The 23,379-nt window shown below is 39.8% G+C and overlaps 1 protein-coding gene across 2 annotated transcripts in view; it reads right to left on the reverse strand.

Annotated features, from left to right (window-relative positions):
* Nucleotides 1-3,259: 3,259 nt before the first annotated feature.
* uacab (uveal autoantigen with coiled-coil domains and ankyrin repeats b) overlaps nt 3,260-23,379 on the reverse strand; it is a 55,371-nt gene continuing 35,251 nt past the window's right edge. For both annotated transcript variants that reach the window (XM_042491508.1, XM_042491517.1), the window contains exons 4-19: nt 21,313-21,377; nt 19,196-19,253; nt 17,892-17,962; nt 17,445-17,551; nt 16,313-16,494; nt 15,376-15,413; nt 14,829-14,882; nt 13,925-14,032; nt 12,481-12,513; nt 11,617-11,709; nt 10,457-10,487; nt 10,294-10,343; nt 7,300-10,008; nt 6,408-6,560; nt 5,661-5,726; nt 3,260-4,065 (exon numbers count right to left, since the gene is read on the reverse strand). In XM_042491508.1, coding sequence (XP_042347442.1) covers nt 3,994-4,065; nt 5,661-5,726; nt 6,408-6,560; nt 7,300-10,008; nt 10,294-10,343; nt 10,457-10,487; nt 11,617-11,709; nt 12,481-12,513; nt 13,925-14,032; nt 14,829-14,882; nt 15,376-15,413; nt 16,313-16,494; nt 17,445-17,551; nt 17,892-17,962; nt 19,196-19,253; nt 21,313-21,377 — 3,890 coding nt within the window. In that variant the 3' untranslated portion in view covers nt 3,260-3,993. The remainder of the gene's footprint in view (nt 4,066-5,660; nt 5,727-6,407; nt 6,561-7,299; nt 10,009-10,293; nt 10,344-10,456; nt 10,488-11,616; nt 11,710-12,480; nt 12,514-13,924; nt 14,033-14,828; nt 14,883-15,375; nt 15,414-16,312; nt 16,495-17,444; nt 17,552-17,891; nt 17,963-19,195; nt 19,254-21,312; nt 21,378-23,379) is intronic.

A 23,379-nucleotide genomic window follows, 5' to 3' on the forward strand; every position in this document is an offset into this window, starting at 1 on the left:
TCAAAGACATCAACCAATTTAAACAGATTGGTATACAGTTTATTTATTCAGAAATTTCAGTGGATTTTAATTTATAGTCTATGTTAGCCGTAGAGGGAAGACAGAAAGTGTTAATTCCTAACATCTGCATAACAAAATGCAAGAGGTATTTTCTAAATTATCTGTTGGTGTAAACAGAGTTTTTGGCCAAAATATAAAAACAGAGAGTGAGAAATGTGTTTAGTGTGTTAGCTGAAAGGCAAAGAAAAGAGTGCTTCATGTAACTAACCGTTAAGGGGTTCGTCTATCTACATAAATAATGTTCTATTCTCATCACATGGCGTCCTACAGTAAAAGTTACCCTGAACATGTTCTGTGCCGTTCTACTTCCAGACCTGCTGAATATCAGAATTGTCACACTGTAGTACAGTAATTAAAGTAGTACAAAGCTATGAAAAATATATCAGTGTAAAGGCATACGAGACTCGCTCAACAATCACAACAGCACCGCACGACACCACCAAGAGTCACACAGAGCTGGCTCAGGGGGACGCAGCCCTTGTCCGAGGAGAGTTCACTGCTGCTGAGATTAAGTTTTATAACATTAAGTCTTATAATAAATCAGCTTTTGTCTGTCTTTTAAGCAGGTTTGCTTAAAAGTAGTAATGCAAAGCAACAGATTTTAGTGGATAAAGCTGTTTAGTTTTTTCATTCATTTACTAAACTGTAAGATTTACAACAAACTCCCAGCAGATATTACATCTTCCAAAAACAAGCACTGCCTACCCCTGGGCCACACTGATTATTACAGTTTCTATCAACCTGGCCTGCCAAGTCTCTCCACTAGAGGACACTCTGGTTTCAACAAAAGGACGACGTGCCACTGCAAAGACACAGCACAGAGAGCTCCACTCCACACTCCTCCATGACTCAAATCCAGCACAAACCATGTCCAGATGTCTGTAACGAGACTGTGTGAGTGACATGACTCCCACATCTGTCACATTATTGTCTACCATATACCAAAATGGCAACTAGTTTTATATTCGGATGATTTTTTTGTATTCTTCTCAGGGTCTTTGGATTAATCTGAAAACATCAGTTTGGACCTTCAGGAGATTATAACTGAAATAAAGAGAAAAGGGAGAAGCTGAAGTGTAACAACAGACATGAACAAAGTAAAAGGATAGGTTCACACAAACACTCAGATGCCCACATGTGCATTAAGAGTTATGGATGGTGAGATTATTCCTTCTGTCCACAGCGGACGTGACAGGATTCCCTGATAATACTGTTCTAATGCACAAGATAGGTGACAAAATCCTTTATATAGACCTGAACAAAAACGCATTTTAGTTAGTTAATCCATGTGGGTAACTTCCAAAATTAGAGATTTTAGTGCAATATTGACTTGTTTTCTTTTAGTGCTGTCCCTGCAGCTCAGTAGGGAAACACAAAGATTTCACACTAAAAAAAGTACAATTATCTTAAAAGCAACCCACTTGATATGACAAATTCATACTGCTAATTCCCCATATTACAAGGCAGACACTTAAAAAGTCCTAAAAGGCACTGAATTCATTAATCTATGAATTGTCGTATTAAAATGTTCAAAATTCTCCAAAATACAAGTAGTGAAAAAAGGATTTTTTAGAATCTTTTTTTTCTGACATTGCATTATAAAATCTCCAAGTTACTGGAAACATCGATTTAAAACAATAAAGACAAAATATCTATATTAAAAAAGGCCTATTGCAAAAACATCACATAGATCAATTTAGAAGAACCAACAACAGTCATTTTTTTTCGTGTGAATGCTCAGAGCAGAGGATCCACGGGCTGCTGGCACCCTGGGTCGGACACCGAGAAAAGTAACTTCAACCAGATTTTTAACCAATATTTCACGGCCTGGCTGAAACCAGCACAAGGCAATACATATGAGGTTCGGTGCATTTTATACATTTTATTTTTCCACAATCTGCAAGAAAAGCAGTGGATCCCTACATGCAGAGTGAGAAACACAAAACCACCAAGAAATCTCACAATGAAACGGCACTTTTTGTCCGTTCTGTTCTACTACAGTTACTGCTGGAGTAGGTTTGGTTTCAACACTGACACGCCTATAAAACTGCAGGTTTGAGCATCAAACGATGAATTCCCTGCATTCTGGTGAATTTTTATTCACCAATTTTTGCCTTTTCTGCATCAACTTTATGGTGGAAATATCTTTAATTTGGTCAAAACAAAAGTTCTCATACTTTTAGGCGTCTTTTGGGAACAAATGCACCTATGCCTTTCTCTCCCACAAGACAAAGTCAAAGTCATGTTTTATGTTTCAGTAAATATTTGGGAAAATTGTTTCTATCATGAAATAAGTGATGTTGGTTCACGCTTTTTCGCCATCAATTTTTGTTGTAAAGCTGGTCTTAGATTTCACTCTGAATGGCATCAAAAAGTCTAAAAACTAATTTGCCTTTAGCTGTAGGAACCCTGTATTATCTCTGTTTACACTTTCAAATGTATTTTTGCACAGAGACAACGCATGTTAGATTATAATCACGTTAGAAGAGATTTTTTCACTGCGGGTCACAATACAGCGACAAATAACTCCTTCAGTTTACATGTGGGCATGTGAGTGTTGTATCAAAGGACAGGTTCACAAGTTTTTAAAGGATTTTTTTAAGGGACCAGTATTGCAGCTTTCAGACGTTAACATTATGAACTTTATCCTTTAAGGTCCACTTGAAAGAAATGTGAATCTATCCCTCAAACATGCTGTTAAACACGAGAACATGCTGTGTGAGCGCTGACTGTCAGGTGGGAATGTGAAAAGTGGTCTTTGTGTTCATGTCTGTTTTACATTTCAGATGAGCGTTTCAAGAGTGAGCGATCTATGAGAGGGACCTAATAACTCCGATAATCAATGGATATAATGCATTAATGCTGCATAAAGCTGCACAGATTCGCATAATTTAGAAATGTGCTGAATGTCATCACATAACGTACTGTCAGAGAGACTGAAATATGTTCCTGCATAGATGTAGATCATTAAGTTACAGTGATTTCACAGATCAGCTGGATATAGAAAATTATACGGTAACATTTATGAGTCTTCATCCGCTGAGTTTCTACTGAAGTTGAAAACAACACATTTGTATCTAAAATCTACAGTTATTCACTTTCACCCACAACACACAGATTTAGGGCCCTTTCACACCTTCCTCATTTGTTCAGGACTTTCGGACTTTTGAGTTTGATCCGAATCCGATCCGATCAAATCCGATCTCTCCTGGATCACAAACGGCCGAACTTTGGTCAAACCGAACCACGGTGCGCTTTGTTTCCTGTGAGAAAACATTTTTTTTGGATGGTTCAGACTTTCAGAAAAAGTACGGTAAGTTTATGCAGGTTATCATCACGTGATCAGAGTGGTGTAGCGCCTCGTCTGCAGCGTGTTTGTGGTTGAGCGACACAGACGGCGGCTGCGGTCAAAGCAGACACGTCTTTTTCATTGGCGACAGGAGAAATGAGCAATAATGTCATTAAATTATAGTAAACGTACAGTGTAGGTTTCAGTAGCACATGGGAGTTGGAAAAAAAAATCATGAAAACTCAGACATTTTTTCAATTATTTTCAGAGAGGATGAGAGAGAAGCTCACGTAAGTGATGACGACAGGACACACTGTAGGTGTGTCATGTATAGTTCTTCAGTGCGCTCACGAGATTGCAGTGTGGAACCAAAACTAATCAGATCAAATATATACAGCGTAACAAAAATGTGGACCTTGGCGTTGACTTTTCGGTGTGAAAAGGCCCTTAGATATCTGGGAACAAAAGTGCAGCCATACCACTACAAAAAAAAAAAAGGATTTCCAAGCGGAAAATTTTGCCAAATGACAAACACACACACACTGGGCACCCACAGGGGCCACATCAGGAGGACTCAGCAGTGGGAGATGTGAGAATGGTGAATTTGAGTCAGCAGGTAGCACTTTGTTTCGTTGGAGGAAGCTTTAACACACAAACTCCTGTCTCATGCGGATGATCTGTAGTAAGGCGGCCTGGACGTCCTCATCCATGTGGCCCTAGAGAGAAACGCAGTCAAAAAAGAGCGGCAGTTAATCTATTTGTACCATATTTCTCACTGACTGTGTTTACATGCACACTAATATTCCACTATTATTATTGAATCTGATACAGGTCACATAAACAGCAAAATGTGTTTAGATATTCTGAATGTAGCATTTTCCAATTAAGACATGCAAGAAATGTCGGTATTATTCAGATTAACAGCATTCTTTGGACGTTCAGAATATGTGTCTCAACAGAGGTTTTACTACAGTTTGCAGCACACAGTCTATTGACTGTTTACGGTTGGCTCTGTGCATGTATGTACAGTGCAGCGTTCAGTGGCACATGTTGCCAACATGTTGAGATGCATGCCGAAAAATAAAGGAAAAAAAGGCCACGTTGCTGGTCAGGAGAAATACACCTACTTTGAAGCATTATGAAAGACTTGGATAGTTTTGGACGTTTTTGCAGGTCCATCAAAAAATGCAGGCCGACATGAGTTCTTTTTTCCTCAGTAGCAGTTTGTGACTCACATTGTGAGTAACTGAACTGCTGATATGTCAATCCACTTTTCTACATTTTAACAAAATTAGCCCATATTAATCAGAGTATGCACAGCTGCATGTAAACAGAAATATTAGTGAAATATTGATTCATTAGCCATGTAAACAGCAGGATATTGTGTGTGCATGTAAGCACAGCCACCGTGAGCTCTGTTTTTCGTTACTCACATAACATCATTGTGTGCTTCAGCTCCCGACAGTGATTGTGCACTTATAGTTACATAGTTTTAAATGATTCTTGCTGAGTCCATGTTTTCTCGTATACTTTTGTTTTTTGCCTTCTTGAAGTTTCCTGTTTTGATGTATGGATTTGCAGCCTGCTCCCACAAGATGTCCAACCATTAACTACAAAGTCTACCTGAAATAATAAGCAGGCTACTGTAAAGTAAACACATGAAGTACCTGCAGACCAAATGCTGAAAGTAGGTTGATCTTGATTTGACAAAAGCGCAACCAAGATTCAATAAAAAAAACCAATGTGATTTAATAAACATATTTTCTTACATATCATTCAATGATTGCAAATGTATGATTGTTTAGATTTTTTATCTGCTCTTCTAGTGTGTCACATAACCTTTCAGTCACTGCAGCCGTCCTGCAGCAGCTGTTGTGACAGCTCCCAATTTATCCCTTCTTTCTGTTCCATGTAGGTGGCAGGAAGTTATGATTAGCCAATAACTTTTGTGAAGAGAGGATTTTCGAATAAGTGAAGTTTTTAAAATCAGAAACTGTTTTTGGGAACGGCCATGAACTGACACAGTGCATGGTAAATCCTTGCTGTGTGAGTATGCCTTTTATAAAATCAAATATTTAAATTAAATCATTCTTTTTCTTTTTTTTTTCCAAAACACTTTTATCATCTTAGTTATTCTTGGATGAATTCTGCTCTCTGTGACTTCAACGTCCTTACTATTTTCGTTCTTAAACTTCTGTAAGGTCGTCAGAAAACTGAACAACAGACCTAAAATTATTTTAATTTACTCCATTCATGGGAAGTGAAATCAGACATTTTGCACCATCAACTGAGATAAATGAGAGGAGCTTACCTGTGCTGCACTGAGGAGATGAGTTCGATAAATGGAAACCACCTCCCTGTGTTGCCTCTCAGCATCCTTATGGAGCAGAAGAGAAAGACATGAAGACGACACAGTGGTTATTGTTTCAGTCAGTGTCAGCGTTGTAAATATCGACGTGGTGCAGTCACTGAGTGCATCTACAAGGACATGAAATGTTTATGATCTGTTTTTTCTGTAATGCATGAGGCTGAGCATCTTCATCCTCTTCAGCCCTGTCCGACACAGTGGTAGTGACACGTTTAAGCCACATTTTTCCTTCTCTACTTTATGTTTTAACAGGATTAAGGTTTTCAGTCTTTAGTCTTAAAAGAGAAACAAGCTGAGCAAATGTCAGCTGCAGGTCGGCTCCAGCCCCTGCGTTGTTGAACAGTATTGGAGAAACACTGATTTTTAATGTGAAACTGCCTCATTCTGTGTTTTGACCAGTTTAAATCACCTCGTTTGTTTGTTTTGGAAAGGAGAAGCCATCTGCAGATAACGTGCCTCTCAGTAAAAACCTCCTGAACGATGAAGAAATCCTAAGTGTAATGACAACATTGCTTCGTCTTTTGTTATTGTTTTGACTGTGAGACCCCTTATGGCTGAAAATGACATATTTCAGTTGAAATGAATGCATCGTTGCTGTTGTTTTTCAGTCAGTCTCTCACAAGAAAGCATTACTGAGCAGTAAAATAAAGCAGAATTTGCAGGTTTACATAATTTTCTGTGTCCACTCACAGCCAGCTGTTGCTGTAGGCTCTTGATCTGGGCTTGGAGTGTGTCGATGTGCTGCGTCTGTCTCTTATTGGGCGCGTTGCTGGTGTACGCCAGCTGGGACAAACCATTCAGTGCCTGCTTCAATCGCTCAACATCTGTCAGCAACTCTGTGATCTGAGAAACACAAAAACACACAAATATTGACCTCAGTGCATTTTTCATTACTGGATCAACCATGTGACACAACTGAGACGGAAGTAATTTAATTCAAGAAATAGTAACAATTTTGATTTTATTTTTTAGAATATATATATGTATGTAATGTAGGTTTTCTTTCTTCAGAGTAAAAACAAATGCTTTTTAATGGAAAGCTGCCACATTTTAAATCTAGAGTAGTTACATTAACCCTTTCAAACATGAGCAAGAAGAAATCACATAAAATTAGCAAGAAATAAGTCAAAAGTACAAGAAAATTACTGTAAAATTAGCAAATAAATAAAAACATAAATTAAAAGTTTTAAGAAATGATCTGAAAAGGTGCTTAGAAAAAATAACTGTGCAACAATGTTAAATACATAAATATATATAAGTATGATAATTAAATAAGTATGGTATAAATATAGTTTTGCAACTTTTTCCCCCTATCTTTTTAAAAATCATTTTTTAAATCTGCTCATTTCTTGCAATTTGCCGCACATGAATAGCCAAGTTTCTCATTGCTGTTTTTCCTGTTTTCAAAAGAAATCACAAATTGCTCGGCACTCAAAATACTTGTGAAAGGCCTCTGAATGCAACACAAGAAATCAATGTCTGTTTTTGTCAGGGTGAAGCTACAGTCAAACAAAAACGTATTGTCTGTAGCAAAAGTAGTTTAAAGAACAAAAAACTGACAGACAGCAAACAGAGTTTCTACCTTCTTGTCTTTGGCTTCAGTCTGCTGCGCCGACATCTGAATCCTCCTCTGCAGATCACCGATGGTGCTGAGCGACTCGTCATATCTCTCCTTCAGCTCCCTGATTTCTCTCTCGATGGCGCGTCCCTTTTCCTGGACGGCCTCCATCTCCGTCCGGGTCCTGCTCTTCTCCTCCCTCGCCTGAGTCGCCTCCCTACGGGCCTCCTCGCTCTCCTCCTCTAAGCTCAGCAGCTTGTTGTTGAAGGTGGCGGCCTCCTCCTCCAGCTGCTGCTTCTCCTTCTTCAGCTGGTTCATTTGGTCTTCCTTGTCCCGAATATCCTCGAGAGCCTGAGTGGCCTGAAGGAGCTCAGACTGCAGCGCGGCCACGTCTTCGGCCCTCTGGGCGCTGTTCTCCTCCTCTTCATGGAGAGCCAATCGAAGCTTGTTAACCTCAGCCTCCAGGGCTTCTTTGCTCTTGGCCTGCTGTTGCAGCAGAGACGCCTGATCCCCGCGGAGCTCCTGAACTTCTTTCTGTAGGGCACAAACCCTCTGGGCCTCCTCCTGCTGAGCCTCTCTCGCTTTCTTGCAGTCGGCCTGGGCCTGCTGCATGGCGTCATGGAGGGCTTTAAGCTCTGTGTCGTATGTTGCTATCCGAGTCAGCTCTGATTTCAGACGCTCCTGGAGATTTTGGATCTCAGCATTGCTGAGGGTGTTCTGATTTTCAAGATCAGCTTTCTGAAGTGTCGCCTCCTCGTGCTGCTTCTCTAAGTTGACGAACTTTTGCGTTAACTCCTCAAATTTACCTTTAAACTCTTCTTCCACATTCCTGTGCTTTTCACTGCTAACGACAGCAGAGGCCAGTCTCTGTTGAACACATTCAAACTCAACTTTTAGCTTCTCCTTCTCCAGTTTGTTGCTCTCTCCAGCAGATTTTTCTTTGTTGTACTTCTCCTCCATTTCCAATAGTTTGGCTGTCAACTCCTCCACCTGCGCACTGTGAGAGTTTTCTTTCTCCTCAGCCGCTGTCAGAGGGATAAACTTGGACTGAATAGCCTCCTGGATGGTATCAAGTTCTCTCTTCTGAGCCTCCAGTTCTTCGGTGAGCTTTTGAGTCTCCTCCTGAGCCGACACATATCTCGCTGACGCCTCGTTCGCTCTGTTCTCTGCCTCGACCACAGAAACGTTCAACTTGTCTGTAATCGCTCTGTGATCTTTAACGCTCATATAGTCTTTTTTCAAGTCCACCAGGACTCTCTCCAACTCTTCTTTCAACTTAGCATTTTCTTCTTTCACATTCTTCAATTCTTCCCCACTTTCTTTTCCTTTGGTCTCCAACTTCAACATATCAGATTTAACACTCTCTAAGGTGGAGTTCAGCTCCATCTTCACTTGCTCGTGCTGCTGTCTGGGAACGTACTCTCCCTCCAGGCTCTGTTTTAGAGTCTGGCTCTGCGTGGTCAGCTGCACACACTCTTTATCTCTGTCTTCACATCTCTTCTGCAAAACTTCAAGTTTCTTCATCAGGTCGGCGTTCTGAGACCTCAGACTGTCAGTTTCAGTCTGGCGTCTCTCGTTGGCGCTTTGGAGAGTTTTGATGTCCTCCTGCAGCGTGGCCCTCTCAGTTTGGAGCTGCTGGAATTGCGCCTCTGCTTTGCCGTAACGTTCACTGGCTTCCACCAATTTGTCCTCCAGCTCCTCCAAAGCCGTCACCATGTTCCTCCGCGCTTCGTCGTGCAAATTTATGGGTACAAAATCGATCTCAATCCTGCTTTTGAGCTCATCCAGCTGCTCCCGTAAAATATCCCTCTCCTCCTCGCTCTCCTCCACCTCCTGAATTAGAGCTTGGCTTCTAGTGGTCACATCGACAAGCTTCCTTTTCAAAGAAGCGTTTTGCTCTTCAAGCGCTGCCTGAATCTTCTGTTGCTCCTCCGAAGTCCCCGAAGCGCCCTGCGAGGAAGGACTGTCCAGTTTTCGATGGAGTTCTGCCACCTCCTCCAGCACACGATCGTAGTCTTCCCTCAGCTCAGCGATCTGCCGCTCCTTCTCGTCGACGGCGTTGGTCAGCAGGTTTTTCATGTTGTCAAACTTCTCGGCTGGTACTGTGTTGCCGTGTTTCGTCTGAGCCTCCTTAAGCTGGGCCTCCATTTCTAACAGCGTCTCTGCAAGTTCATCCCGTTCTCCAGTCAGCGCTGCGAGCTCCTGGTTCAGCCTCTCTGCCTCCGCCGCCAGCTGGTTCTCGCTGCTCTTGTACTCCTCCAAGGCCTTCTCGCTCTGTTTGAGGCGGTTACGAACACGACTCACTTCAGCTGAAGCACCTTCATACTTGGTCTTGATGTCCTGGAGCTGAGCACGCAGTTCTTCTGTCCCCTGACCTCCTAAGTGCTCCTTAACAGCGACGACATGTGCTTGCAGCTGTTTGACCTTACACTCAGAGTCCAACATCCTCTTCTGGACGTCCCCCAAAGCTTCCTCCAGTTCTTGAACCTGCTGGTCGGCCTGTTTCTGGATGGTGTCTCGGCTCTGAACCAGTTCCTGGCACTCTCGGTTTTTGCGGTTCAGGGCAGACTGAAGGCGTGCCGTCTCCTCCTCCGCCGCCTGCTGTCGTCTCTTGACCGTCTCAAGTTCATGTCGGAGTGCGTCAAGTTCACCAGAGAGGTCCCAGCCTACAGCGGGTGGACTCTTCTCTGGAGGTCTGGACATTGAACGGGATATGCCCGGATTCTGATGCATCTGCAGAGAAAGAGGAGAAACATACTCATTTATTATTAGTAGTAATTTTAAATGTAAAGCCAGAGTACTTGTTTGAGAGTACAGAATAGTTGTTAAATGCACCTTAATGCATTTACAAAGTCACTGACTTGTAATTTTGCATTACTGACAGATTAATTCTTAGTTGCAATTCTCCGATCAGGATCTAAATACCGCATTAGCAGGTTCATTTTTCAACAGACTGCTAACACTGTATTTTAGACATTTGCAGGTCATGTGAAACAGTTCAACAAACAAAAAACTCACCCTCTCAGAGTCCAGGCTGAAGGCTTGTTTGACCAAAACGTTTTCTTTACCTGCAAGACAAACAGTAAACAAACAACATTCAAACCTCTTCGTACTCTGCAGGTGAAGGTTGAGATAATGATCAAATGTTTCTTTGTGATTCAGGAAATGGACAGAAGCTCACCTTTGATAACAGACTGCCCAGAGTAGTCCCCCTGTGAATACAAACAGAAACTCATTACAAACAGCTGAACTGAGAATTTTTAGACTTGTGTTTATTCTGTTTTTAACACTACACTGAATGTTTACCAGTGATGATTTATTTCAAAAACGACTGTAATGTTTACTATGTTCTTAAGCATTTTGTCAAAAACAGATATGTCGCTAAAGCTGATGAAGTCTAATATCTGGCTGGCACAATATTCATTCATTCGACCTGTATTTAAGACTCGGGAAATCAGTTGAGGGAGATCCTCATTTTCAATTATGCCGAGCATTAATTAATATTAAAACAATCAAGAAGAAAACAAATAACAGTTAAAATCTAAATAAAATTGTTCAAAACTACAAACAATAATAAATAATATCAGATTTTCATTACAAATTTTTTGCGGCCAAAAGAGTTCATGATAACTATCCGAGTACAATATCTATAAAACGTTTTGAAAAAAATAATAGAATTGCCATTATTGGTAATGGACATTATCAACATTAAACTTTTTTCAGTGCCATCACTTGTCTGATATGACAGTTTTGTAATATATCCAACCTTCATGAAGGTTAAAACAGTCATTTTTGTTGGAACTGTTTCAGAGAGGTTTGATTCAACTGTGTGATCATTTTGGAGAAGAAGTGCTTCTCATATTTAGCCTAACCCTGGTGGTTTTCAGCTAGGGGACGCCAAGGGTACCCCAAAATGGGAACTGTTTATGTTCACAATTTAATTCACCGTAAAAATGAGCCCAGTGTGAGCAAAAGTCATACAATTTGACTTTTCTGAACTGTAGCCTCCAAATTACCCGAAGAGTTAATCAATGCCCATGTAAAACTGTTAACAAAATCTGAACATCGTATGACGGTTTCACTAGATGATCGTTGCATCACATTAAATTCATTTTAGCCTGGTGTACCTAATAAACTGGCAACTGAGTTTATGTTTAGTAAGAAAGAACTTTAAGACTTTCAGACCTCAGACAAATCCTGTATTCACAAAAATGTAACTCAAAGCTTGATATCAAATATATGTATTAAGTCTGATTACAAACAAAATACATCTTCACTGCAATGATTTCCCTAAAGATTAAAGGCTCAAAGTTAACATCAGATTAAAATAAAGTCACTGACCAAAGTACTGCGGAGTTGGACTTTGACTGTCTCCTGGCCTCGAGCCCCCTCCTCTCTGTCTTTGGCGCTGAGTAACACCTTCAACTGCTCCTTCTGACCCAAGATACAGACAGACAAAAGACACCTTCACATCAATAAATGACAAACTGTAATTTTATATAATCATTTTTTAATATTAAATATTCAACAATGGCAAACAGTTTTTTAATTCAATTAGTTATACAAAACCCTTCAACTGAACTACGATTCAAAAATATATTTATATAAGTATTTTTACATCAATGAGAAATGCACAGAAAATGTCAGCCAAACACAATTTCTTAAAGGTTTCTAAAAATTGGACTTTATGACGACAGCCGACTGACTGAATGGACATTAAATACAAAACCAAAGTGGACATTTCTTGTACTTTCCCTTTTTGAACTGTAATCAAATGGGCACGTAAGTGGGAATTGGTCTGCCTTTTTTGGCGTTGCTATGGTACAGCTTCCTCCAGTGTGCAATAATTGGTACTTTGCAAAGGTACTTTTAAAGTAACCTCTCAACAGTGGCTCTCAGACGCCATCAAATCTCAACTGAGTGGCTTTTTTGGCTGCGCTTCCTTCATTTTCTCTTCACCTCCACATGCACAGTTATGTGCTGTTACAGCACTAACAACATCCTTTCACAGTCTTTTATTTTCAAAAAGTTATAGTCACTTAAGATTGTTTTGACACTGCACACATAAATGCTTCTTCTGTATAATGATGGCATGCTAATTTCAAGTGCATCCATTGTGAGATTCAAACAAATGTTACCAAGGAAACAATGGAAAAAACGGTGAATGAGGCTCACAATACACGAGCAATCAACTTTCTTTCCTACCTCCTTTTGAGTGTCTTCTACAGTGATCTTTTCCTGCAAATGAATAAAAAGAAATCATGTTAAAACATACATTCAATTAAATTATTAACATTACATGAATAAAACATATCTGATTGAATTCCCTTGTTTTCCTACAATCAGATACTGTTCCAGCAACAAACAATGATAAATAAAAAAATCTATTATGCCAACTGAATGTAGCATTTCCAATCAGCAAACAATCAATCTTTCACATGGGCAATTAGTAGGGCTGGGCAATCAACTGAAACCGACATTCAGACCCTCTTACTGAAAAGTTCTGTTAACTCTCACACATCTTGCATGAGTTTCACGCTTTTGGGCGCCATCTCAGGCTCTCACGACACCGTGGAAAATCTCATGCAAAAAACATTTCGACTGCAGAAGTGTCAATCCGGTGAATGAATTTGACTCTGAAATACAGCTGAGTGTTTGACAACAGAGTCGTATGTGCTTCAACACATCCTCATCATCAGTAAGACAGACAGACAAACAAACAGAGCGGAGCTTCTCCTCACAGCAACAAAGTGTCTGAATGAACAAACAGACAAATATTCAGCGGTGGAAAGTGACTTCTTTTTCAAATTCAGACTTTGGATTAAATTATTCAGATTGAGGGCCTGGGGTCCACGGACACATTGCCTCATTTTCAACCTTTCTCTAACTGGAAATGCTAGCAGGCTGTTGGCAGCTATAGGAGAAGCAGGCCTACTCAAAACTATTTTTCACACGTAAAATGATTAATAGCACACAGCAGAAATTCAAGTCAAGAGTCCTGCAGTCAGGAGGGGTTGGCCTATTATCAGCACAATGTGCTTAAATTTATCTGAAGTGTAGTTGTTTAAGATTGAGCCTTTAATTCTTATATAATGCTGGATAGTTTGATAAATGATAATACATCATGTTTATTACACTCCAACACACCATGGTCACATGAAACCATGTCAGTGAACTATGAGGGCAAAAAATAAACTTAAAAAAAAAGCAAAAAATTTAATATCAATTTTAGGTAAAATCACCCAGCCCTATCAATTAGTTTAAAAAAGCCCGCTCTGAAAGAAGCGCCTGCCGTGAGGATCACATCACCTTCCCGTTATTATCTCAGTGGAAACTGGGTCTATGTGTTAAAGCCCCCCCCCCACGCGGTAGTTTTAAATCCGACAAAGGGACTTGCTGCTCGCTGCTAGATCCACAAGTCTCTTTCTGTGTGTCATATTATTATATTCGTCAATTTACATACTATGTCATACAAACCTGTTTACCAGTGCAACCCTAGTTCATTGCTCAAACCTCTGGAAGGACCCTCACATCCATCCACCCACAGAAAAAAAGCAAGTGGTGAAGGATAAGCACGCTCAGATGGTTTTACTGCACTCTGCTGTGCAGTTTTTCTCAGTAGCTCTTGCTGAGCTGTTGTAGTGATTACCTGTGTGAGCTGTTGCTGCAGCATGTTGACTTTATCCACCAGGGCTCTCTGATCCTGATGGTACTTCCTGAGATTTTCCTGCAGGGTCTCGTTCTGCCTCTCCAAGTCCTGAAACACACACACCAACAAATCAATCTAATCCAACTTTAAGTTTAACTTCAAGTTTAAAGATGAGAAAGCTTGGTCTCCCCCAGTCCAGGGTTAAGGAGAGTTTTTGCCCAAAAATGTACTTTAATATAAAACATGACTTTGAATGACAGCAATGTGAGTGGTATTCTGTAATTTTCTTTTTTAAAGTTACCTATTATTATTTTGAGATTTAACGAGACAATTTCAGAAAAAAAAGATTGGTAAAATCATACCTTTTATGTATTTGCACTTTTAAGACTATTAATTCCTATTTATTTATAACAATTTAAGGCCTTATTTTTAGATTGATTAAACCAATGCCTTTTAAGACTTTTTAAGGATCTGTGGGGACCCTGGTTTAAAGACGAGCAGCAGCTTTGACTTTAATTGTGAGAGGAAGGACTGGCTGACAACAATGTAAAATGCCTAGCGGTAGTCCAAACGGGTTGTGATAAAAGCATAAATGAAAAAAAAAAAAGAAAAGATAAAATAGTCTTAACCTTGGACTAAAGCCTCATTTGATAAAAACTAGATAAAACAACAGATTTTATCTGTTTATCAAGTTTAAAATCCATTTTGGTATCAAGTCTGGTAACTGTGGGCGTATCAGGGAACCAAAGACTATAGAAGAAGTATCACATGAATGTTATTAAAACAAATAACTAACTGCTGCTTTATGGATATGGATGCCTTGATGACTTTGGTTGCAGTGAATCCAAGCAAACTGCTTGTGTGTTTGTGTAGAAAAGAGAGGGTGATGTTTTGCAGCACTTACATGTATGATCTGATCCCTTCTGTTCACCTCAGTCTCTGATCTCTCCACCGAGTGCTGGGGATGAGACAGGATCTTTTTACAACTATGTTTTGAAGATATAACATTTCCACGGGTTATGAAAGCTTATGAAACAGCTCTCAATCACAATCACTAGATGGCAGTCATGCACATCTGAGCAGCAGTGAGCGCCTCACAGGTTCAGAGACATGAAAAGGTTGTACCAAGAAAATAATTGGAAATATCAAACAAGTGGGAGAAAATGCAAAATCTTGAGTGTTTTTATAATGCATACCTTTAAGTGTTTAACATTTGAATGCTGAGGAGGAAGGACTCGTTATTATCAACAGTGGCTTTGAGATGCAAATAAACGTGTATAAACATGTGCTATGGCTACAGCAAATGTCAGTGCATTGTTATTCCTACCCTGCTATATGTTCAAACAGAGGTCCGTTAAAATATGTAAAATGGTGCAGAGAATATCTCTGGCTCCACACTATACTTTACATGGGGTTTAATGGATGGTGTGAGCTGAATGCTGGATGATTACCTGCCGTTTCCACTGTTCCATTTTCGCAGCCTCTTTATCTAGAACAGAATGAGAAAACAGCAGGTTCAGACTTCCTCACATACATTATCAAAAAAAACATGTTCAAATAAAAGAATATAAACATAAAGGACAAAATAACACATCAGAAATACATGGAATCACTAAATAAACTTTTAGATATTGTGAAATATTAATATCGATGCACTTACTGACAAAAATATTAAAAAATAAGGACCTGTCTTCACATATACAAATGTTTTTGATATTTTTCACTATGTTTTTTTTCCATGCGCAAACAAGTTCAAGGTAACTGAAACAGAGATTTTTTTTTTTTAAACTAAGTTAATGTTTGTGTATTTGGACATTTAAAACAGAGCAAAATGCAAACTGGAAAGCAAAACATCCTCGGGGTATTGGCTATTTGTGCCTACATGTATAATGGTTATCATGGTTAATACATACAGTATTTCTCTCAAGTGTAGCCAAATTTGCTAAATTTTGCTGTTGACTATGAGACTCAGAGACTCACTAAAATTAACACTTAAAACACTAATATGAACATGCAACTTAAATAAAGAAAGCAAAAGTCTACACACATTTCATCTTAATAACCTTTTACCTTGAAAACTTGTGTTCAGATTTTGTTTTTTGAGACAAATGGTTCAAGATTTCTTAGCTTTCAGTGGACTTTAAACATGTTTTTTTTTATTTTTCACATTACTTTCCTGGAAATCACTTGGCATTCAACAGCACTACTGCTGCCATCAGGTGTCTGACAAGAGTTTACATTTCAGAAGCTTTCCTTCCTTCAATGATCTGATCATTTTTTGAAATCAGCGATCTTGCTAAATATCCTCTTCTTGTATTAGCTAACTAGCTAAACAGCTAACTAACTGCCACAATATTCTTTTATCTTCGGCCTGTTTTGACATCTCACCTCTGGTAGCTTTGTCGAGGAAACTTTTTACCATCGCAACAAGCTCCACGTTCTTGCTAAAGCGAGAGTAGTGAAATGCATCGTGACCCAAGCCGTCAACTGCCTTTACATCGGCGCCGCTCTTCAGCAACACCTCCACCGCATCCTTACAGCCGTACTCGCAGCCAAGAATAAGCGCTGTCCTGAGGGGGGCAACGAAGACAGTTTAGGAGGAGAAAATGCACAAACTCACTACGAAACAATTGTGTCACTGAATATTAGGCTATTAAATCAAATCATGTGGCAAACATAAAAATTCTGGTTCTTGTCACTATTTCTAGTTATTTTTTAGATATTATTAGATTTTTAAAGACTGTTTTTGCTTTGTGTTATAAATGCTGAGAAACCAAAATAAGTGAGGCAGGGTGATGTGTATAACACTGAAATTAAGTTCAAATTCAGATTAAACTGAAAATATAAATTAAGACGTTCTCAGGTACTTCAAGTGATATTTAAAATTATGACATAACTCCAACGTATAGCATTAAGTCATGCAATTTTAAATCATTATACGCCCAACAAATATGTACAGAAAATGCATAGAATCCAGTACTCCAGTATGTCTTGGTAGCCAGAAACATGTTTTGTAAAAATGTACTGCCGGTGCGTTATTTTTTTTCTTTTTTTCATGTTCTGTTTTTACTGATGTGTATAAGGGCTGCGCCTGACTCAGAATTATGTCAGATTTGGCTATTCAATATGAGCATTCGTCTTTTTGCTCCTTTTTTCCCCAGATAAACTATCAACCAAAACTTCAAAGAGTGCCTGATGTCTGAGCAGGGTTTGGTGAAATGCTCATTTTGCTTTCAGTAATCAAGTAGTCTATTTAGAGTGTTCATTTGAAGTCTATTTGGACATGAAAACAAATGAGAAAAAAAAACATAATGCCACTCATTACACTTATTCATGTAATAAATATATAAATGTCAATTTGATGGTGAGCTGCATGAATTTTTTTTTTAAAGAATCATAATAATCACCTACTTATAGAGACTGATTTGACCCAGACAAACGTGATCACCAAACACTGTTTCCATTGTATTTGCCAGCCCACCAAAGATAACCACTATGAGGGGATGATGTCTCTACTTACTTGTTTTGTTTGTCACGGGTTGTGATGTCAGCCCCTCGCTCCAGCAGCAGCTGACAGATGCGTGGATGACACATCTGGGTTGCTAGCACCAGAGGTGTCCTGCCATCCTGAAGAAAAACACATAAATACACACACGTACATGTATCGACAAAATCACACAGTTTTTACACAATACAGTCCAATCCAAAGAATCAATTTTCATCTCACCTCAAAGCAAAAATGGGTTCAAGGTTCAAAATATAAACTGTGCTCATTCTGCGTTTTTGCGCTGCTTAAACTGATCTGACGTGAAATTGACGAATGTCACTGACAAAGCAACAGCCTTTAAGGGGCTAGCAGACTGATATATATTGATAACTGCTCACTTGGAAAATGAAGAAAAAAAACCATCTTAGAATAGACCGCTACAATACACCATGTGCATTTAATAAAAAAATAAATTCTCACAAAATCACTGGCATTCACAGAAGCCCCGCTGTCACAAAGAAGTTTCACGCTGGAGGTGCAGCCGGCCATGACTGTGGAGAAAAAAAAATAACAATGACTGCAATCCCTTCATCTCACAACTCTCTGAAATACACACATGCATCAGTCAGCAGTGTCATTCAAATGCTGAAAAAGTGTAAGGATAAATAAGTCTCTCTAAAATAAAGATGGCACATTTTCATTGTTATATTGTAATCTCCTGTTCAACGTGCAGTAGGTCTGCAGGATTATGGCCAAAATAATCAACACATATATTTTCATAAATATAAAGATTACATTGAACAGAGCACTACTTTTAACATTGTGTTACACTCCCGCTTCTGTACAAATCTTTGCATTAAAATATGACTGGTCTGTATTTACAAGGCATCTCCTTGAAGCAAAATATAAATAAAATTGTTTCCAAAATACAGGCTAAGTAAAAATAAATATGTCAGTACAGAATGGACACATATCTTTGACCAAATAAATTGTGATTGTTTTGGTTATTTAAGTCTGTCTCTGAGAGCTGGATGGATACATATCCACCGAGGTCAAGGTACTGTGACACCCTGTACCATGTGGCTGTTATGGATGTCTGAGTTGGCACTGGTGAAGGACAGGAATTCAGTGAGGTGACATTAGGACTTTTATCCTCTTTGACTTCATGCCTTCATCCTACTGCAAATTGAACTGTTTTATTCAGGTGGTTTTACAAGTTAGTTGTGTTGCTTTTCAGCACAGACACATCTCATGCGCTCTCTGCCCATGATTTGTTCTCTCCTAAATCTGAAATCCTCCAACACAACAGATAATGATGGTTGATGGTTTTTTGTTTTTCCCCTCTGCAGTCATATCCTGGAGAGCTTTTCACAGGCTGCCACTGCAGGGTGTGCACACAGCAGCATCACAGCTCTTTAAAAGTGGAGGCTGGCTTGAGGAAGCACTTAATTTGATATGCAGCTAAGTTTTCTACGAGTGGAGCGTTTTAAAAGGTCAATATCACAGCTGATGCTGTTCATTTAATTGTGGGAAGCCACAACTATGACTGCTATAAATGTTTGATTTACTGTGCAGCAGTGACATGTATAATGATGTAGATATTAACATTGATGTGATCATGTGGATGCTCTGTTGATACAATGAAAATTTAGTAAAAGAGAAGTCAGGGTTTCATTGACTTTAAACAGAAGAGAGTAGAGTGGGGTAGACTGGAGTAGATTACAGTTAAGTCAGTTCTAGAGCAGAGTAGAGTCAGTAGCAGAGTCAACAAAGTAGAATCTTACCAGCATCATGTAGAGCGGTTCTTCCTTGTAGGTCCACATTTCCAACTGGACAGTTGTGCTGCAAAACAACATAAAAACATGTTGGAACAACAGAATCAAGCGTAGCAAATGATTTAACTAGTGCTGCAATATCACTGTAGTGTAACATGGATCTGTAAAATAATCATAGATGTATTAAAGAAAGTATGTATCGAACTGGATGGCTGACATCAAGATAGTGAAATGAGTCGTTTTAAGGGACTTTGATGCTCACAAAAAATTATTTACTGATTCACAGACGTCTTTTTGCGCAACAGCACTAGTTTTTAAATGGTAGCTTCTGAGCTTCTGAGCACCCCATGTGGAGCTCATTTTAAAAAGGTGTTACATTTTATTCCAACAGAGTGGGGTTTACCTACCTATATTCTCTCCATAATTGTAATTCTTTAAACAAAAAAGTGACTAAAATAATTCAAATCTCATCCTGAGACACAGTGAGGCTGCAGTGAAGCTGAGAGGCAGCAGCATGCAGGTCACATTAGGCTAAGTGGCGCTGTGCTGATACGCGTGTGACATCTCTACCCAGTCAGTCAGCTGGGTGGAGTGTACCACTGTGGTGATGAGGGCCTGCTATGAAAGCCTTGAGGACTCAATGCTAACAGGGGCCTGATGTTGCTGGGTAGGCTTGCCAGCCGACCCCCCCCCCACCCCCACTATAAAAACCCAACTCTCTCCAGCAACAAGGGCCAAAAATTAGCAGCGCGCTCAAATGACAAAGCGAAGAGGGGGGAGGGAGCTGACGGTGGAGCATGGAGGGGGGATATCCTATATCTTGAGGGTTTGGGCTGATGGACGGAGGTAGAGGAGGTGGTGGGTGTTGGCGTCCAGCTGCTATGTCTGGTGTGATGACGGCACCAAGAATGGACGGCAGGTTTGCAGGAGGGTAGGCTTGTCAACACCACTGACAACCCCCTGCCAACAGCCGCGACCTCTGTTAGATCACTGCCATGAAGGAGGCGGGGCCAGAGGGGGAGGGGCTACAACGCCATGAGAGCACAATATTGCAGCGATAGCCCCCTGATTGTAAACACATAAATCCCCCAGTGGGGCACGGTGACTCAACAGGGCCTACTGTTGACCAATACGGAGTGGGATCAGCTGCCAGAGCTGTTTGGCAATAATTATTTAAAGGAGCTGAGAGGGAAACTGCTCTGACTGGCCAGTGACTGGGAAGCTGCTCTGTGGAACATGCATACAGTGGAGTGCGTACATACACAACCGACCAATATGAGGAGCAAAAAACAAACAAAAACAACAATAAAAAAAGCAGAATTATAGCCTCCCAGTTGTATGCCTCTGTGAACCAGCCAAGTAGCAGTTACAGTTTACATCCATGTCTGTGAAAATATGGATGTTTCACGTGTTTCTCCCTCCCGGCAGCACAGAAGATCTAAACAATGAGCACAGTTTCAAGGTGGACCTGAGATTATTGTCACCAATTCAATATCTAATCGAATGTCTCAGTTCCTGAGTTATGGTGTTAAAAATGGCCACAAAGGTGTTTTTTAATAAAACATTATGAGGTCAAAGTGACCTTGATCTTTGACGATCATCAAATTCTAATCAGTTAAAAATCCAAGAGAAGTTTGAAGAGATTCCTTCAGGGTGTTTTATGATATTGCGTTTATGAGAATGAGACAGACCCAAAGTCACAGTGACACTGACCATCAATCCCCAAATTCCAATGAGTTCATTGTTGAGTACAAGTGGACGTTTGTGCCAGATTTTACGAAATTTCCTCATGGCGTTCTTGAGATATGGCGTTCATAAGAATGAGGCAGACGCAAGGTCATAGTGACCTTTAACCACCAAATTTTTATCAGGTCATTAATGAGTTCAAGTTGACATTTTTGCAAAATTTGAAGAAATTCCCTACGGGCTTTCGTAAGATTTTATGTTCCCAAGAATGAAATGGAAACCCAAAAACATAATGCCTCCGGCCACACCATAAAAGCAGACGCACAAAACCCCTTAAAGTAACTAAACGTGTCTTGCAGTTTGGCACATTTTTCAGGATTTCTCAGGATTAAACACCAATCAGATACAAACAATTTTAGAAAAACACAACTAAACTTTACCTGCAAGAGTTTCTGCACACACAGAGAATGTCCATTTCTTGAGGCCAGGTGAAGAGCATTTTTACCTGAAAGTAATAAAAGCAGCAATCAGAAAGTTCACATCAAGGGTTTGTACTGTATGTATTTCAAGAGCCTAACATAATGTGATGCAACGACCTGTAAGATGGTACTTGTAAGCTGCAGATTTATTTATTTTAATTGTTCTTATAATGATGAAGTGATTCAGTGTCATTTCATTGGAAATTATCCTTATATGATTAATAAATATACTGATTAATTCATGTAAAATATTTTACTTTCTGTGCCCTCAGTTTGGATTTGAGTGGGACTGTTTGCTCAAAAGATGCTCTGAGCTTTGTGTAGTAGCCCTTCATATTGTTGTTTTTAATAATCGCCACAGTCTATGAACGTATGATGAGACATACTGGTTTTGAAATGTTCGTGGGAATAATGTAAGAGTCTGTCTGTTCCCGTTTAGAAGCTCTGTTTTCTGCCATCTCATTTTTTTCTCTTTTAAAAAAAGGGACCAATTGTGCGCACATACAGAGAAAAACGCTCAGGTGCAAAACAAAGGACATTTCACTGCAGGTCACAAAGGTCAGGGATTTTGTTGTGGGTAAAAAAAACCCAACACTCTCAAATCGAAATGGTGCTTTCAAAGAAATGAGAAATAAACTAATTATCCGAAGCCGACAGTGTGCAGACCTCCTTTGTGACCTGTGGTCTCTTTAGAACGCACCTTGTGAAATTACTTTTCTCTGACTCCATTATTTCTCCGAATGCCGTCTCTCGCCTCATGTCTTCACTCTCGAGTCGTGACTCACAGGTTTGACTGGCTGGGTAGCGTCACATCAGATGAGTTAATGCATGTAACTTATCTCAAAGTTTCCAAGTTACTAAACCAGTGTTGCAAATACTGTGCCAAGTAACATAAAAAAAGATCTGGGAAAATTTAAATATTCTTTATCATTTTTCAATTATAGGTCTGGGTATGGATAGAATGGCGTCTGGGTCCGGACCCCGGGGATGGGGAAGGATGGCTGGTTAACAGGGAGGCACGCATTTTGGTAATTTTGAAAGGGATGATCCCCGAAAAAATCCTAATCATCAGTCGAAAAACCCTCATGTAACTTAGAGTTGAGCAGTATTTTTTACTTTTTTTGCACAGTTAGTGTGCAGTGTACTTCTGGGGATGTTTCGGTTTCTGGATTTATCCACAGAATGAGCGCTCCACATTTGCTCTTCGGTAAACGCAGCTGAGGACGAGGAGGAAGCTGCTAGGAGGAGGAATGGCTTTACCCAGTCGGACTCTGAGATAATGTTATTTTGTATTTACAGCTTTCAGGAACTTTATATTGTATAGTCACTGGTTTTTGCTTGATATCTAGTGTCCACAAAAAATGTTACACATTACGATCTATTGTTTGAAAAGTTAGAAAGCATTAGCTTGGGGGCTAACTTGGCTATTGTATTATTAAATTGTGTGAACGTTACTGTTGGACTGACGTCTAACAAAACCCTGTTCAGACTCTCAAATTCTGTACAGAAACAAAAGGAACGAATATGCGTATTGAACAGCCCAATCCAGTTCGCCTGTCATAATTCTGAGTCCATAACAGCACTGTAGGAAACCAAAAATAACTGTACTGTTCGTATGACTCAGCTTCATTGTGACAGTGCTATTAAACCAAAATCTCTGCGTGTCAAGCAGCCAGAATACGTCAAACTGCACGTGTGTCACAAGACTAATCAGTGCATCACTGAGCTTGTCTCAGCTGGTAAAGCTGCGGTTTGAGAACCACAGACAGCAAGTTTGATCCTAATGAGTCAATCAGGAGGCAGTTAGGGACTCACAGCTTGACATTAATTATGTACAACACATTATACATCACAGAATGTGCAGCTGATTTCACATTAAGCCCATTTCTTTTAATGTGTTACATACTCTCTCAAGTTGGAATGACATTTCCACCTCAAAGTCCAAGTGCGCCGTCACAGTTTCACTTTGGAAATAAATCCTAGTGTGTCTCTCTGGGGCGCACTGTCATGCTGGTACACTTTTAATAC

This window comes from Plectropomus leopardus, chromosome 1 (genome assembly GCF_008729295.1).
Source record: "Plectropomus leopardus isolate mb chromosome 1, YSFRI_Pleo_2.0, whole genome shotgun sequence".
NCBI lineage: Eukaryota > Metazoa > Chordata > Actinopteri > Perciformes > Serranidae > Plectropomus > Plectropomus leopardus.